This window comes from Panthera onca, chromosome X, assembly GCF_046562875.1.
Source record: "Panthera onca isolate mPanOnc1 chromosome X, mPanOnc1 haplotype 2, whole genome shotgun sequence".
NCBI lineage: Eukaryota > Metazoa > Chordata > Mammalia > Carnivora > Felidae > Panthera > Panthera onca.
The window spans coordinates 109,219,133-109,234,464 of record NC_138357.1 but is presented as its reverse complement, the minus strand read 5'-3'; the positions used below and the strand labels follow the sequence as shown (position 1 = coordinate 109,234,464).

At 43.5% G+C, this 15,332-nt stretch overlaps 1 protein-coding gene across 12 annotated transcripts in view; it reads right to left on the bottom strand.

Moving 5' to 3' along the window:
• The window catches only part of PCYT1B (phosphate cytidylyltransferase 1B, choline), a 126,286-nt gene that overhangs the window by 66,216 nt on the left and 44,738 nt on the right, over window positions 1-15,332 (bottom strand). For 4 of the 12 annotated variants that reach the window (XM_081793425.1, XM_081793426.1, XM_081793423.1 and 1 more), the window contains exons 2-3: window positions 12,065-12,151; window positions 6,949-7,048 (exon numbers count right to left, since the gene is read on the bottom strand). The exons of 4 other annotated variants lie outside the window; for them this stretch is intronic. In XM_081793425.1, the coding sequence (XP_081649551.1) occupies window positions 6,949-7,048; window positions 12,065-12,151 (187 nt within the window). The remainder of the gene's footprint in view (window positions 1-6,948; window positions 7,049-12,064; window positions 12,152-15,332) is intronic. 4 more of the 12 variants (XM_081793431.1, XM_081793432.1, XM_081793427.1 and 1 more) reach the window with 1 other exon arrangement.

The window sequence follows — 15,332 nt, the reverse complement described above, 5'->3', positions numbered from 1 at the left end:
AACACTTTCCAACATATCGAACGTATGGATATTATTTGGATTTGGGTTCAAAACAACTATAAATAAACAATGACATAAGGTAACTGGAAATTGGAACACTGCTTATTTGGTGATATTAAAGAATTACTGTTATTTTTTAGGTGCGATAATGGTATAGGGGTCATGCTTTGAAAAACTGGGTTTTTAAGACATGTATACAGAAATACTTATGGATGTAATGATAGAAAGCTTAGGACGTTGTTTCAAATAATTCAAGAGGGGGCAGAGGATGCGGGCATGCGGGGGCAAGACCAGCATTGGTGGGTGGGCGTTAGGTATAGATAACAGACATACGAAGGTTCATTATATTGTTCTACTTTTGTGTATGTTTGAAATGCTCTATAATAACTTTTTTATTACAGTGTGGCTTTTTTTAGTTTGTATGCTTATTTGTTTTAATCTTTTGTTTCAGGTTTTTCTGGACATCCTTTTAGGCACTTGTGAATTCTCCAGGGCATTTATGTTGGAAACCACTGGCCTGTGAAGCTGGGGGTTTTGTGATGATCACAAGTGAGAACACAACTATTCCACGGCCATGGTGGAGAGACCTTAGGGTGGGTCCCAGGGAACCCTGCCTCCTGGTGTTCATGCCTTTGTGTGATTTCCTCCCTTTGAAATGTGACCGGGACCTGGAAGTTTTCTAACCAGTTGAATATGGCAAACACGATGGATGGCACGCCTATAATTATGTTATCGTAGAGAAGATTCCATACTGCTAGCAGACTCACTCTCTCTTGGTGGCTTTGAAGATGCCAGCTATCATGTTGTGAGAGGGTCACATGGTAAGGAACTGCAGGTGACCTCTAGGAGCTGAAGGTGGCCTCCGGCTTACAACCAGCAAAAAGCTAGATCTTTAGTTTTACCATTGCAGGCAAACAACCCGTGTGAGCTCAGAAGCAGATCTATCACCATCAAGCCTCCAGATGAGAAATGGGCCCTGGGTAACACCTTGAATACAACCTTGTAAGACCCTGAGCGGAAGACTCGGCTAAGCCAGGCTCCCAGCCCACAGAAATTATGACATAATCAATCTGCATTGTTTTAAGCCACTAATTCTGTGGCAATATGTTATGCAGCATAGAAAATAAATACAATGGCATCATAAATTTTCTTCCCACAGACTATTATAAATTTTTACAAGTATTCCAAATAAATTCCTATTAATCCTGAACTGACAGAGTAAAGTCAATCAGATAAATGTGATGTTCTGATAAAATGCCTACCTGTACGCCACAGGCTGATTGCCAAGTTTCAAATAATTTCAATGTAATAAACTACACCCAACACCAAAAGGATGCTGAATATGTGCTTGAGAATCAGGGATGCAAATGATGACCACAGTATAGCACTGTGGGAAAATCTCATCATTTTAACTGCTTGGATCTTATACTCCAAATTTTCTAACTTATTCAGCACTTATACACAAATGAAATGGTTAAGGGGGCTATGCCTGCCTCACATGTCACACCATATATGAAAATTAACTCCAAATGGATCATAGACCTAAATGTATGAGCTAAAGCTGTGAGGCTTCTAGAAGAAAACAAGAGAGAATCTTAGTGAGTATGGGTTTGGCAAAAATTTCTTGAATAGGGCCCTAAAGGAGACACCATAAAGCTAAATAAATAAATAAATAAATAAATAAATAAATAAAATTGGGCCTTACTTCAAAACTCACATCTTTACATTTTTACAAAAATACAAAGGGAAGTCATACACTGGAAGAAAATATTTGCAAAATGTATATCTAAGACTTGTGTCTAGAATACAAAAGGACTTCCAAAACTCAATAATGAGACAAATACCTCATTTTAAAAAGGGCAAGAAAATTGAACAGACACTTCACACACACACACACACACATATATATATATGGCAAATAATATATATATATATAAATATATATATATATATATATGTATATGGCAAATAAGCTCATGAAAAGATCTTCAATATCACTGGTTATTGGGGAAATGTAAATTAAAGCTGGAGTGCTATACTACTTCATGTCCCTAGAATGGGAAAGAATTTAAAAACATATCAACCATACCGGGGCGCCTGGGTGGCTCAGTCGGTTAAGCATCTGACTTCGGCTCAGGCCACGATCTTGTGGTTTGTGGGTCCAAGCCCCATGTCGGGCTGTGTGCTAACAGCTTGGAACCTAGAGCCTACTTCAGATTCTGTGTCTCCCTCTCTGTCTGCCCCTCCCCTGCTCACTCTCTGTCTCTCTCTCCAAAATAAATAAACATTAAATGATTTTTTAAATAAATAAACACTTTAAAAAATCAAACAAAACTTCATTGCCCTTTCTTCTAACTCATGGTGCCTTCTAGAAAACTACATTCCAATATAAATTTTTTAAAAAGAGAGATTGGTACTAAACATCTACTAATTATGGTAACTAGTATTGTTTTTGTGTACAACTGATGTGTAAGAAGGGTGGCAGAAAAATTAATCTTTAAAGATCTAATAGTTACATATTTTCTCAAGTTTATGATAGCTTTATATAAACTTTCTAATTTCCTTCTACTTATAGCCCAGCATTTACTGACAGTGATTGATGTTTACTTTCTCAATACATTAAATTTAAATTTTTTAAAAAGTATATTTAAAGAAAAATTAAGTAAATTATAGTACAGGTGCACACAAATAAGGCAAAATTCATTAAGGTAGCTCTTGAAAAATTAATTTGGCAAACTACACACCATGGAAATGGAACAATACAAATCCCCCTTCGAGAGGGAAAATAGGCAATTAGAACTAAATTTCCTTTGAAGAAAAAGGCAGCTCTACTGAAAAGGGACCTATGAAATAATCACTTGGACTTTGTGTGAAGACAGAGGAGAGATTCACGGTCTCCGGATATGTACGAAACCCTGTAGGTTCACAGTTATACAAACGCACTAGCTGAGCTAAGATCAAAGGTGCCAATTCCCGTTGCTCTAGCGTGTTCCTCCTCTTGTGGCTTCATCACCCTTATGGCCTGACAGACGTCCTCCAGGAGCAAAGGGTGATGAGCAGAGTTTGTCATTGCGACTTTTAGAACGTATAAGCCAACCCCTGTTTGGGTACACCTAAGGTCGTGAACCATATTGTAGGCAATTGTATTAAGTCATCAAATAGGGCTAGTGAAGGAGATAAAGACTTCAACTAGAGCTATAATCGTGAAGTACATTATAAACCCCAAATGTGGGTCTGCTTTGTCTTTTTGATGGAACGCTCAAGACAGCACCACAAAAAGGTAATTGCTTACTAGTCTTGAAAATTACCAAACACTCCAAAAAAGCAGTGATGTTCTTCTTATTTTCTTAAAAAGTAGTCAAACAGCAGATTTTTAAAAATTCTCTGAGCTTTTCTACTAACAGTATAATGCTCTCACAATTATATGTGGATAATCTCCCTGTCATTCTCTCCAACCATTACCAACAGGTACCCTTGATCAATGGTTCTTGCAGTGAGGTCCCAGAACAGGCAGCATTAGCAACAGCAGGGAACTTGTTAGAGATGCCAATTCTCGAGTCCCGCCCCAGACCGACTGAATCAGAAACCTTGCAGGTGAAGTCTGCTTTAACAATGCAGGGGATTCTAAGCAGATAGGAGGACCACTACTCTAATAAAATAGTGGTTATTAGAGTGTGATCTAAGACTAATATGTGCCTTGTGGGTAATCAAAGAGCTAACGTCTCATTGCATTTTAATATGGACGTGAGACGTTCTAAGTAAAGGAATTTCTAACAGAATTGTGTCCCCAGGTGCCCATCAACATCACCGATCCTCTCGGATAACCTCCCAGGGTCATCACCTGAGATAACAGAGAATTTCTCTTCTATGACTAAGAGTTCACCTTTGCTCCATCTCACGCCTCCTGTGGTGACCCATGTTCCACAGAGCCCGGGCCAGAGCCATTTCAAAATACACCACCGTCTTATCCTAGCTTGGTTCTCCAGGTTTAAACTGCTTGGCAGTTAGACAATGTACAGATGCCCAGTCTCACCCAATCAGCTTGAGGCTGGTTCAGAGCATCACACCCAACTCTCTGATTTTATATCCAGAGGGCAAGTTCCTTCTCCTGTCCCAAACTCCCATCCCTTCGCTCAGTCACTCACAAAATATTTACTGAGCACACAGTATTTGACAAGAATGTCTCTAGGTGCTGGCGAAACAGCAGTGAGCAAGGCAGACAGTCCTGCCACTACAGAAGCTCACAGACTGTTTGACACACCTTCCACCCTCCGATGCAAAGCCTGTGTTTTCACGGAGCTCCCCCGTCTGCTGTGGCCCGTGCCCCACCGGGCTGCCCGTTATGGTAAACATAGCACAGATTTAAGGTAAAAGAGACTTGGGGGTGAATCCGAGCTCCACCCGGTCAGCTGGGACACTTGACAAGTTACTTTTCCATTCTCCAAGTTCTCAAGAAAGGACGCGGTACTACCCACCTGCCAGTTTGTGCCAAGACCCAATGAGATCGAGTATAGTGCACAGCACCTACCAGATATAAAGCAAGTTCTACTTCCCTTTCCTAGAGAAGTACATCCTCTTCTTCTGTGGCCTGAAGCTCAGCCTTTAACTTAACCTTTCATAACCACCTGGACTTCCATGGCAGCTTTTGGATTTATTGCTTGGATCAGCATTTCTCAGTGTATGGTCTGTAGACCACCAAGTTCACCACCACCCGGCTATTAGTTAAAAAATGCAGGCGTCTGGGCCCCAGCCCAGATTCAAGGGTAAGGGAGAGTGAGCAGGAAATCTGCCTCTTGAACAAACTTACCAAGTGGCTGTTTGCATGCGTAAGTCCGGGAACCCCTGGTTTAGCTGCTCTGAGCTACCTCCCCAAGCCTCTTCTTGCCTTTCTCAAAGCTTATTAACTTTGCTTGTCCTCCTCCTCACCTCACTGTCTTGAAGCTATTCTTCGAAGGAAGCAGAGTGTCACGACCGAGATCAAGCTGGAACACCCACGGTTTGAGGTCAAATCCCAGCTTAACTACCCACCCGTGGTTCTCAAGTGGGTCCCCCTGCAGCAGCAGCACCTGGGAACTTGTTTAGAGAGGCAAGTGTTTAAGCCCCGCCCCATTGGGACTCCATCAGAAACTCTGGGGGCGAGGCCCAGCCATCTGGTTTAGTAAGCCCTCCAGGTGATTCCCAGGCACGTCCAGTGAGGACCGCTGCCGTTTGTTGGCCGTGCGAGATTCATGGTTTGTCTATAGCCTTCATTTCCTCAACTGGGAAATTCTGTAAGTACTAACCCATAGAGGGGTGAGGGTCAAATGACAATGATATATCCAAAGAACTTGGTAAGAGTAAGCACCTAATAACTACCCATTCTTATTACTATTGTTAAGCAAACCGTCCTTTGTCCCATGGATTCTATTAACTTGCTTGGTTTGATGTTTGGTTTTTGCCATGGTGAGTGGAAACCATCGAGTTATGCCGTCTTCAGTGTCCCGGGGCTGACCTGCTCAGCTAGTCTTTTTTTTCACTCCATCCCCATCAGCTGTAACGCCACTAATTTATTCCCACACAGCGCTCTACCTCTGTGCCTTCACTACTCCTGTTCCACTTGCCTGGAGTACCCTTCCATTTGCTGCCCAACTTGTCCCAATCTTCTCCCACAACAATCAGCTCAGGTCAGCTACGAGGTCTTGCCTGACTGCTCCAGGCAAAATGAATCTGTCCTTCCTAAAACTTTCAGTAATCTGTGTGGCAAGGTTGAGCCCCTGAGCACATGCACGCATGTTATTTGGGGGTTTTATTTCATACCAAGTTGTCTCTTTAACTACGGGTGTACCTCGGGGATATTGCAGGGTCAGTCCCAGACCGCTGCAATAGAGCCAGTATCACAATAAAGCTAGTCAAGTGCATTTTTTGGTTTCTCACTGCATATAAAAGTTATGTTTAGGGGCACCTGGCTGGCTCAGATGGGAGAGCACGCGACTCTTGGTCTCAGGGTTGTAAGTTCAAGCTGCACGTTGGGTGTAGAGAGTACTTTTTAAAAAGTTATGTTCACACTATGCTGTAGCCTATTCAGCATGTAATAGCATTGTATCTAAAAAACAATGTATATGCCTAAATTAAAAACAACACTTCATTACTAAAAATGCTAACCATCATCTGAGCCTTCAGTGGGTCACAATCACTGATCACAGATCACCAGAACAAACAAAATAACGAAGAAGTTTGAAATGTTACAAGAATTACCGAAATGTGGCAAAGATACAAAGTGAGCCAATACTGTTGGAAAAATGGCACCCGTCGACTTGTTCGACACCGGGTTACCACCAATCTTCCATCTGTAAAGATCACAGTATCTGCAAAGCACACTCCAGTAACGTGCATTGAGATGAGGCATGCCTGAGCTCTCGGGAAACAGAGATGGTACTTGATAGTTCTTTTTCGATCTCTTCCCTCTCCATCTCTGGTATAAAGGAGTGAACAAATGGACAGACTTCTAGCGCAGAGCCCCGGCTCTTTAATTTAGGGCACACCTGGAGAAACTTTTGACGACACAGACTTGTGAACACGGTGATAATTATAATAGCTTAGGTTTGTAGAAGGCTTCACGGTTTAAAAACTGCTCTGGTGTTTTTCACCAAATCTTGTCATCCTCAAAACCTTGTGAAGCAGGCAGGTATCACTGACCCTGTTTGCACCTGAAGACACAGGTGCAAGACCGTTCTCATGACTTGCACAAGGCGGTCGAACTGGTAAATGGCAAAGCTGGGGCTCCACCCGTGCTGTATCTCTGGTTGGTCTAGTTTATCAGTGTAGATGCTCCTCTTTCTGCACTGTGCTATAAATCTCTGAATTCAACTCTCCGATCAAAAGCGAGTGCTACTCAAATAACGATGGGCCTCTCTGCTACTTTAAATGTCAGGACAGGGCCCATTCGGAGAACAAGAAGTCCAGCCTCACCTGGTGTTCCTAAGCGGGCCTGAGCAATGGTCAGTTTTTCATGGGGTGCTTGGCATTGGCAGCTGGTTTCATCTGCAAATGGGGCAGGTGCAGTCAGGGTCTAGAAGGGAAAAAGAGAAAGGGAATATAGTCTGACAAACTTTCCTTTGGCACTAACTTCCCCTAAAGTCTTATTTCTGTTGGCTACACAAGTACAGTTAAGAAGAACATACCTACTGAGTCTTTCAGAGAAATACTTTGCTGTGAGAAATAAAAACAGGGACATTGTCACTGGAACCTTGTTTTTTTTTTTTTTTTTTTTTTTTTGACTGATGCTCGGAAATAATGGGAGTGCCTCACGTCTACTACGTGCCAGGTACCAGGGGAGATACTCTCGACAGGTTCTCTCTTCTGGGCCCCACGAGAGCCTGTGATGGCTAGATTCTTCTTCCCTTCTATAATATAGGATAATAGCATCTCTAGTTCACAGAAAAGGCAACTGAGGCCCAGCAGGATTACAAAATCTGCTAAGTCACGCCCTTGGAGAGTCATGCTGGGCCGTGAACATTTCACAACCCCGCAGGGCAGACTGTACGGGTTTCGACTTACCCACACCCTGGGGCACCCGGCTGGAAGAAATGCCATACTCAGAAGTGTGGCAGACATCGCCTGTATTTCACACACACCGGCCTGGCCAATCACAAACTCTGACGTCACTTCAGTGCAAAGGCCAGAGCCGTTATCCGTGCCCCGGGAGGGCCTAAAAGCGCAGCCTTTCTGGCGAGCTGCAGAGAAGTGCCCGGTGGTAGCTCCGATAGCCACCAACGGCTGGAGGCCCCGCCCCAGGCAGCTTGGGCTGGGGCTCTGGGGAGCTGGGGAGCGCTGAGAGAGAGACGTAGTCACTTGGAAGCCTGCCCAGGAAGTGGCTCTGCATCTTTTAGTCAGCCTCTTAAAATGAAAACCTCACTCTCTCCAGAGGAAGACAAAGGGAGTGGTATTTTTGTAAACAGGGCAAATGCAATCGAGAGTTGTCCATAGCCTCTGAGCTATGTCATCATCATGGTCATCACTGTATCATCTCTGGTATTTTTAAAGCTGAAGGTGACTAGTCACTGTACACATTACTCACATTGTCGCATGAATTAATTGCTTCTTAGCTATACACAGGTGTTCCCTAACTTGGGGAGACCATATGATCCATATGTTTTAATTTTTTTTAATGTTTTTATTTATTTTTGACAGAGAGAGACAGAGCATAAGTGGGGGAGGGGCAGAGAGAGAGACACACACACAGAACCCGAAGCAGGCTCCAGGCTCTGAGCTGTCAGCACAGAGCCCGACGTGGGGCTGGAACTCACAGACCGCCGGATCGTGACCTGAGCCGAAGTCAGTCGCTTAACCGACTGAGCCACCCAGGCGCCCCTGATCCATGTGTTTACAGAGGGGCCATGACCCATTTCTGCCATTCATTTATTCATTCACTCATTCATCAGTCATTCATTCACTCATTCAAATATAAGTCAGGTACGATCTTAGAACTGGAGATACAAGTAGGGGGAAGACCGGTTCCTGTCCTGGAAGAGCCTAGTCCTCCTCTGCACTGCCAAGAAGCAATCCTTGTCCCACGCCCCTCCCTCTCCCCATTGTAGCACCTTCCGCCCTGGAAGCTGGAGTTCTGCCCCAGACTTGTTTGGATACCTCCCAGTTGTCTGAGACTTTCTTAACCCCCACCTCCCCGCACACAGCTCTGAAAGCAAACCAAGACTAGTGACATGTCTTCAGGAACCCTGGGTCCATTGTTCGTTCTTTTTCAGATACGGTAAGGTCCACGGTGGGCCAGAGCAGCGTTTGTAATGTAGCAAGGGGTACAGTGATCGGAGCAGAGGCCACAAACAGAGCAGAGGCCACAGAATCCCCACGCCAGCACTCGCGGGCTATGTATTCTAATTTGGCTCTTCTGGTTGAAAGGAACAGACACTCATTCAAACCAGTTCAAGAAATGAAGGAATGGGGCACCTGGGTGGCTGAGTCGGTTAAGCGTCCAACTTCGGCTCAAGTCACGATCTCGTGGTCTGTGAGTTCGAGCCCCACGTCGGGCTCTGTGCTGACAGCTCGGAGCCTGGAGCCTGCTTCAGATTCTGTGTCTCCTTCTCTCTCTCTGCCCCTCCCCTGCTCATACTCTGTCTCTCTCTCAAAAATAAACGTTAAAAAACTTTAAAGAGGTGAAGGACTACTTTAAGGCTATCCCGGCACAGAAAGTACTGGGAAAAAGGTAGGCAAGGTGCAGTGTCTGGCCCCACAGTGCTCTGCACCCACCTGGCTGGCTCTCTGCACGTGACTCTTTCTCTCCCACTCCCATTTACTCTGTATCCTTCCACTACGGTCAAGTCTCTGCTCACCTGTACTCCCCCGTAACTGGCAGCTCACGTGTGACAATTGGCTTCCCTTCCCAATACCCCTTCATTAACTTCTTATAGAGTCTTTCAGCCTCAGTTCCAACCCACCTGCTGCTTCTTTCCATGTTTCCCCATTCAAATTCATTTTTTTAATGTTTATTTTTGAGAGAGAGAGAGTGTGCATGCCTGCCCAAGCAGGAGAGGGGCAGAGAGAGAGGGAGACAGAGAATCCAGAGCAGGCTCCATGGTCAGCGCAAAGCCTGACGTGGGACTGGAACCTACGAATCATGAGATCATGACCTGAGCCAAAGTCGGACGCTCAACCGACTCAGCCATCCAGACACCCCTTCCCATTCAAATTCCTAAAGGAGAATCAGAATGGCCTAGCTCATCTTTGCAGAGCAGGCCACAACCAGGATAGGCTGGCATTGAATCAGACACCCACCTGGGGCCCGCAGGCTGCGGCTGGTCAAGGGACTAGGAACGGAGAGGGAGGTGATGGGGTGGCCTGTCATGCCCCTTTAGCAGGCGCTGTCTTTAGGACAAGAAATGCATTGGACTTTGTGTACTTTTAAAAAGACATTCCTTAACTTGTTGAAGCTCAGTTTTATCTGTAAAATGGGTAACTATCTCTCAGGGTTGTTATGTGCCATAGAAATAATGTATATAAAGTATCTGGTACCCAATAAACTGTGGCAATTATTATTACTATTAGTGTTCATTATTACATATCATAATATATAATACTACATATTATAATAATAGATAACAGACTTCCCCCTAGAAACAAAGCAAACTGACCCATGAATGAACTTTTAGGATACAACCTAAATAGCTAAATGGATTAGCTTTTATTAATGAGTCATTAACCTTTAATAGATGTGGACAGTGAATCTTCTTCACATGATCTGAAATAAATTACTATTTGGAGATCCTTCATGTGCCAGTCGCAAAGCTTATTAAAAAGATAAGGTGTTCCTCCTCACGCCAGTGAGACTGGCTAAAATGAACAAATCAGGAGACTATAGATGCTGGCAAGGATGTGGAGAAACGGGAACCCTCTTGCACCGTTGGTGGGAATGCAAATTGGTGCAGCTGCTCTGGAAAACAGTGTGGAGGTTCCTCAAAAAATTAAAAACACACCTACCCTATGACCCAGCAGTAGCACTGCTAGCAATTGACCCAAGGGATACAGGAGTGCTGAGGCATAGGAGCACTTGTACCCCAATGTTTAGAGCAGCACTTTCAACAGTAGCCAAATTATGGAAAGATCCTAACTGTCCATCAACTGAGGAATGGATAAAGGCATTGTGGTTTATATACACAATGGAATACTACGTGGCAATGAGAAAGAATGAAATCTGGCCTTTTGTAGCAACGTGGATGGAAGTGGAGAGTGTTAGGCTAAGTGAAGTAAGTTACACAGGGAAAGACAGACACCATATGTTTTCACTCTTATATGGATCCTGAGAAACTTAACAGAAGACCATGGGGGAGGGGAAGGAAAAAAAAAGAGGTTAGAGAGGGAGGGAGGCAAACCATAAGAGACTCTTAAAAACTGAGAATAAACTGAGGGTTGATGGGGGTGGGAGGGAGGGGAGGGTGGGTGATGGCTATTGAGGAGGGCACCTGTTGGGATGAGCCCTGGGTGTTGTATGGAAACCAATTTGACAATAAATTTCATATTTAAAAAAAAAAAAAAGATAAGGTGTTCCCATTTTCCAAGAAAGGTGTGTTCTAGAAGGTGTGAAATCTGGTAATTAAAGCAGAGACAGAGAAAGCTGTAAATCAAGGATAGTTACTCAAAGTTGGAGAAACAGGTTCCAATGCACCCTGTATTGTCTTCTTAATTGAGTGCATACACAGAGCCATGTAATCATCCACACACTAAGAATTGTGGCCTAAAAGTAGGAAGAAGAGAGAAGCAATGAAATGGAAGGCAGACGGAGTTCCTCAGTGAGCTTGGGTGTGCCTGTGTGCACATGCGTACATGTGTGTGCATCAGTTGACATGGAGAAGGGGTATTTCTTGGTATGTGCAAGGCACTGTGCTGGAAACAGGGAGAATGCAAAAATTATTGAGCCACAGCTTTGTTGTGAACACTGCCAGAACACTGCCTTCCAAAGTGAGGTAGATTACCCCCTAGGTTTAGAGTCAAGCTCTACATTCAGGAAGATGTTGATTAAGGCCCAGCAGCCCTGTGACTTCAGCCAATATTGTTTCAGCCCAAACACCCCAGGATTCCTTCTTCTCTGAGCCAGAATAAATCATTTGATTTCTAAGGAATTTTAAACTACATGGGTTCTGTCTCCTCCAACTACAAGGGACAGACCAACCACAGGAAAATGGGACTAAGTTAACAAGAGGCTCCCAAGAGAGGCAGGGACTGGTCCAACCTGGACTCCAAGCTATACATATACTTACAGCCTGCAGAGGACCCAGGCCCCCAACTATTCCTTACCATTTGGCAGACCTAGAGTGTTTCTAGGGATCCTCTGGTTTAGGTCCTAAGAAAGTCCTAAAACTGAGGCTCAATAATGTAACATAATAGCTCAATCTTTGAGTGCCTACAGAGTGCCATGTAACCATTTACACACTAAGCACTTTAAACGTATCAGCTCATTTAATTTTACAAGTCTGAGATAGAGGCTGTCTCCACTCAAATAAACAGAACATGTCTTCAACAGTGACACCAAATAGCAGCAGGAAGCAGCAGTGTTATGTCCCTTAGACTCCGTTACCTTTCTGGCTCCCTTTGAACTGAGGAAACTCTCTGGATTCTTAGGCCATTCGGATAGAGGGGCCTCAAAAAGGACACAATGGACTGCCTGGTAATTAAAGAAGAGGGGGGAAAATGATTAATTGAAAAATAAAAGGACATGACCCTATTTTTCACCCAGACTTGGTGTGGTAGGTCACATGACTGACAGAGAATTGGTTACTGGCAAGCTGCGGCTTAGACCCCACATCAGCCAGATCACATTGCTGAATGTTTACTAACACTTGCTATGTATTTCATATGATGCTAGACGTTTGGAGAGTGCGTAAATAGGAGACAAATAAGGAAGGACGGACCAGAATTGGCTCTGGGGCAGCAATCCTCAAAGGTGAAGCATGGCGCTTTTAGAATGGGAGGAGGTTTTAGTCTGATAAGGCATATTCAGTTTTTACTAATTTAATCTGTGGGGGGAAAACCCTGCCCTTTTCAACATACAAATTTTAGAAATTAAGCCTCTGAACCGGTAGAGATCATCAGAGGATAGACTGTGCCCCCCTAGGTAGCCACATTCCAAATTCAGGGCTGGAAGTCACATGAAATTTTTATGTTTAGCAGGAAAGATGGAGGGTATTAAAGGGTTAAAGAGGGCTGGCCCCAAACCCCGGACCTCCTATGTGCAAGGACCTTGCCAGACCACAGACTTGGAGCAAGACTGCAATTAAACTTCTTTCTACCTAATTTAGGATTTCAGAACACCGAGTTATTGCATGTGAATACGTTGCCTATTTGTCATATAGGTTCTGGTTATATAAACTGTACTGTATCATACCAAAGCCATATTCCCATAATGCTTTTTCTACATTTTTTTTAACGTTTACTTATTTATTCTGAGAGGGAGAGAGAGTGCGGGAGGGACAGAGAGAGAGGGATAGAATCCCAAGCAGGTTCCGCACTGTCAGTGCAGAGCCTGATGCGGGGCTCAAACTCAAGAACCGTGAGATCATCACCCTAGCCAAAACCAAGAGTTGACCCTTAACCAACTGAGCCACCCAAGAGCCCCTCCCGTCATGCTTTTTAAAGGGAAAGACTTTAGATGTTGGACATTTCATTTGCAAAATGCGTTCAATTAGTCATTGTCAAATATTTACTTAAAAGCTATTAGACATTACATGGGGCACCTGGCCGGCTCAGTCAGAAAAGAATGCAACTCCTGGTCTCAGAGTCATGAGTTCAAACCCCACATTAGATGTCGAGATCGCTTAAAATAAATAATTATTTTTTTTAAATTGGACGTTACATAAAGTATACAATGCAAATGTCAGTTGAATGTAAACAAAGGGCGGGGGATAGAACCGGGACTCCCGCATCAATGACTGACAACTGGATCAATCAGACAGCAAGCTGACACCCATTTTATTTTTTAAACATGGTTTTTAAAAACATTGCTGGTCCTTAAACTAACCTTCAGTATCTTCACCTATTTGATTATCCAATAAAATAATCTACCTCATGAAGCTACTGTAAGGAGTAAATGAAGTGATGTATGTCTAAGTGATACCTTCCTTCGATTTCTCCAGAATCCACTCTCTCCTGCTCTTCTCTATTCCTCTCTGGATGGCTTCCGGTACGGAGTGCACCAATAGGCTACATTGCCTTTCTGCTTCAAACTGAGCTGGATCCATGACAAGTAAGCCAAACCCCAGAGGGCAGGGCAAGAGTGACCTTAGGGTATCTTTCCACCTGGCCTCCTCACTGCTAGGAAGCATGTGTTGTTTCTGTCCTTTTACCGATATGCACAGCTTGTGGTGAGAGGCCCGTCTTCACACAGTGCCCTGCCAAGTTCCGGCGACCACACTCTCCCCTTCCTTCATGCCTAGGAGTGACAAGCCCTAACATTTCCAGGCCTAGGGTGCATACTATCCCTTGAGGTTTCCTGAAACGCCCGCACCCTGGTGAATAGTCCCTTTTATTAACCTCTTTTCATATTTCCCGTTTAGAATGAGCCGTCTGTGTCTCGACAGGGCCTTGGCTGATACAGTATATATAAGAGTACGGCTGCCAGGCTCAATAAATGTTCACTAGCAAATGTTGATGAGGCATGTTAGAAGCACAGAGATCAATTGAAAAGTGAATTACCCATAGTTAATAAAGTCATAACCATCCCAAGAATGTCCTCCAGTAGGAAAGAATTTTATAGCAAAGTTACAACTTGTTCACCAGGATACGCGAAAGAGATAAGAACAGGACCTCAGAAACAAATCGACTTTTCCCAGGCAGCCCTTTTGACTCAGGACTCCCCAGCTTTCGAACTGCAAATTCAGAATTAGAAAAACACATCACAAAATCTCAGTCCTCAGTCTCATTCTGTTAGGTTTGTGTTTGCCAGTTGAACATAGTTTTTAAGGCATGATTTTATTTGGGATCAAATTATGTTAGTCTTTTGAAGACAGGGAAGAAATGGTAGATTTTACACTGGACTGTAGGCCCAACATATGTAAATCCCTGGATTCTTGGACTCTGTCTGTGATTATGCAGAGGCTCAGCCCAGGCAGCTGCTGCAGAGGCTTGACAGATGCCAGTGGAGTGGAGACAAAGGAGGCCTAGCACATCGCTTGGCACCAAGAAAGACCTGTTTTTCATTTAGCTAAGTATGGTATGCACATATTATGAAGTAATAGGCAACATTGAAAACAGTGACACAGATATGTATGTACAGACCAGGAACAAGTTTTAGGACATTTTGCTAAATGCAAAAAGCAAGTGACAGAGACAGAAGTATAATATGTACACATGTTGTATAGTATGATATTGTATGCTTAAAGAGAGAGAAAAATAGCTAATTGTAGAAATAGTTTAGAACTGTGCTGTCCGATGTGGTAGTCATTAGCCACATGTGCCTACTTAATTAAATTCAAATTACATTTCGTGAAATTAATGAGATAAAATTAAAAACTCATTTTGTCGGTCACATTAGCCACATTTTAGGTGCTTGATAACCAAATGTGGCTAGTGGCTGCTACAGTATTAGCATAGATATAGAACATTCCTATTATCACAGAAAGTTCTCTTGGACAGCACTGGCCAAGAAGGATGGATATACAACAAATTATTAACTGGGGGAAGAAGACCACATGGGCAGAAGAGATGAAAGGATGTTTTTACTGTTTACTCCATTTGTGTCTGTTATTTTATTTTTACATGAGAACACACTTATACAATTCATCTTATTTTATTTATTTTTATTTTTTTAAAACATTTCTTTATTTTTGAGAGTGAGAGAGACAGAGCGT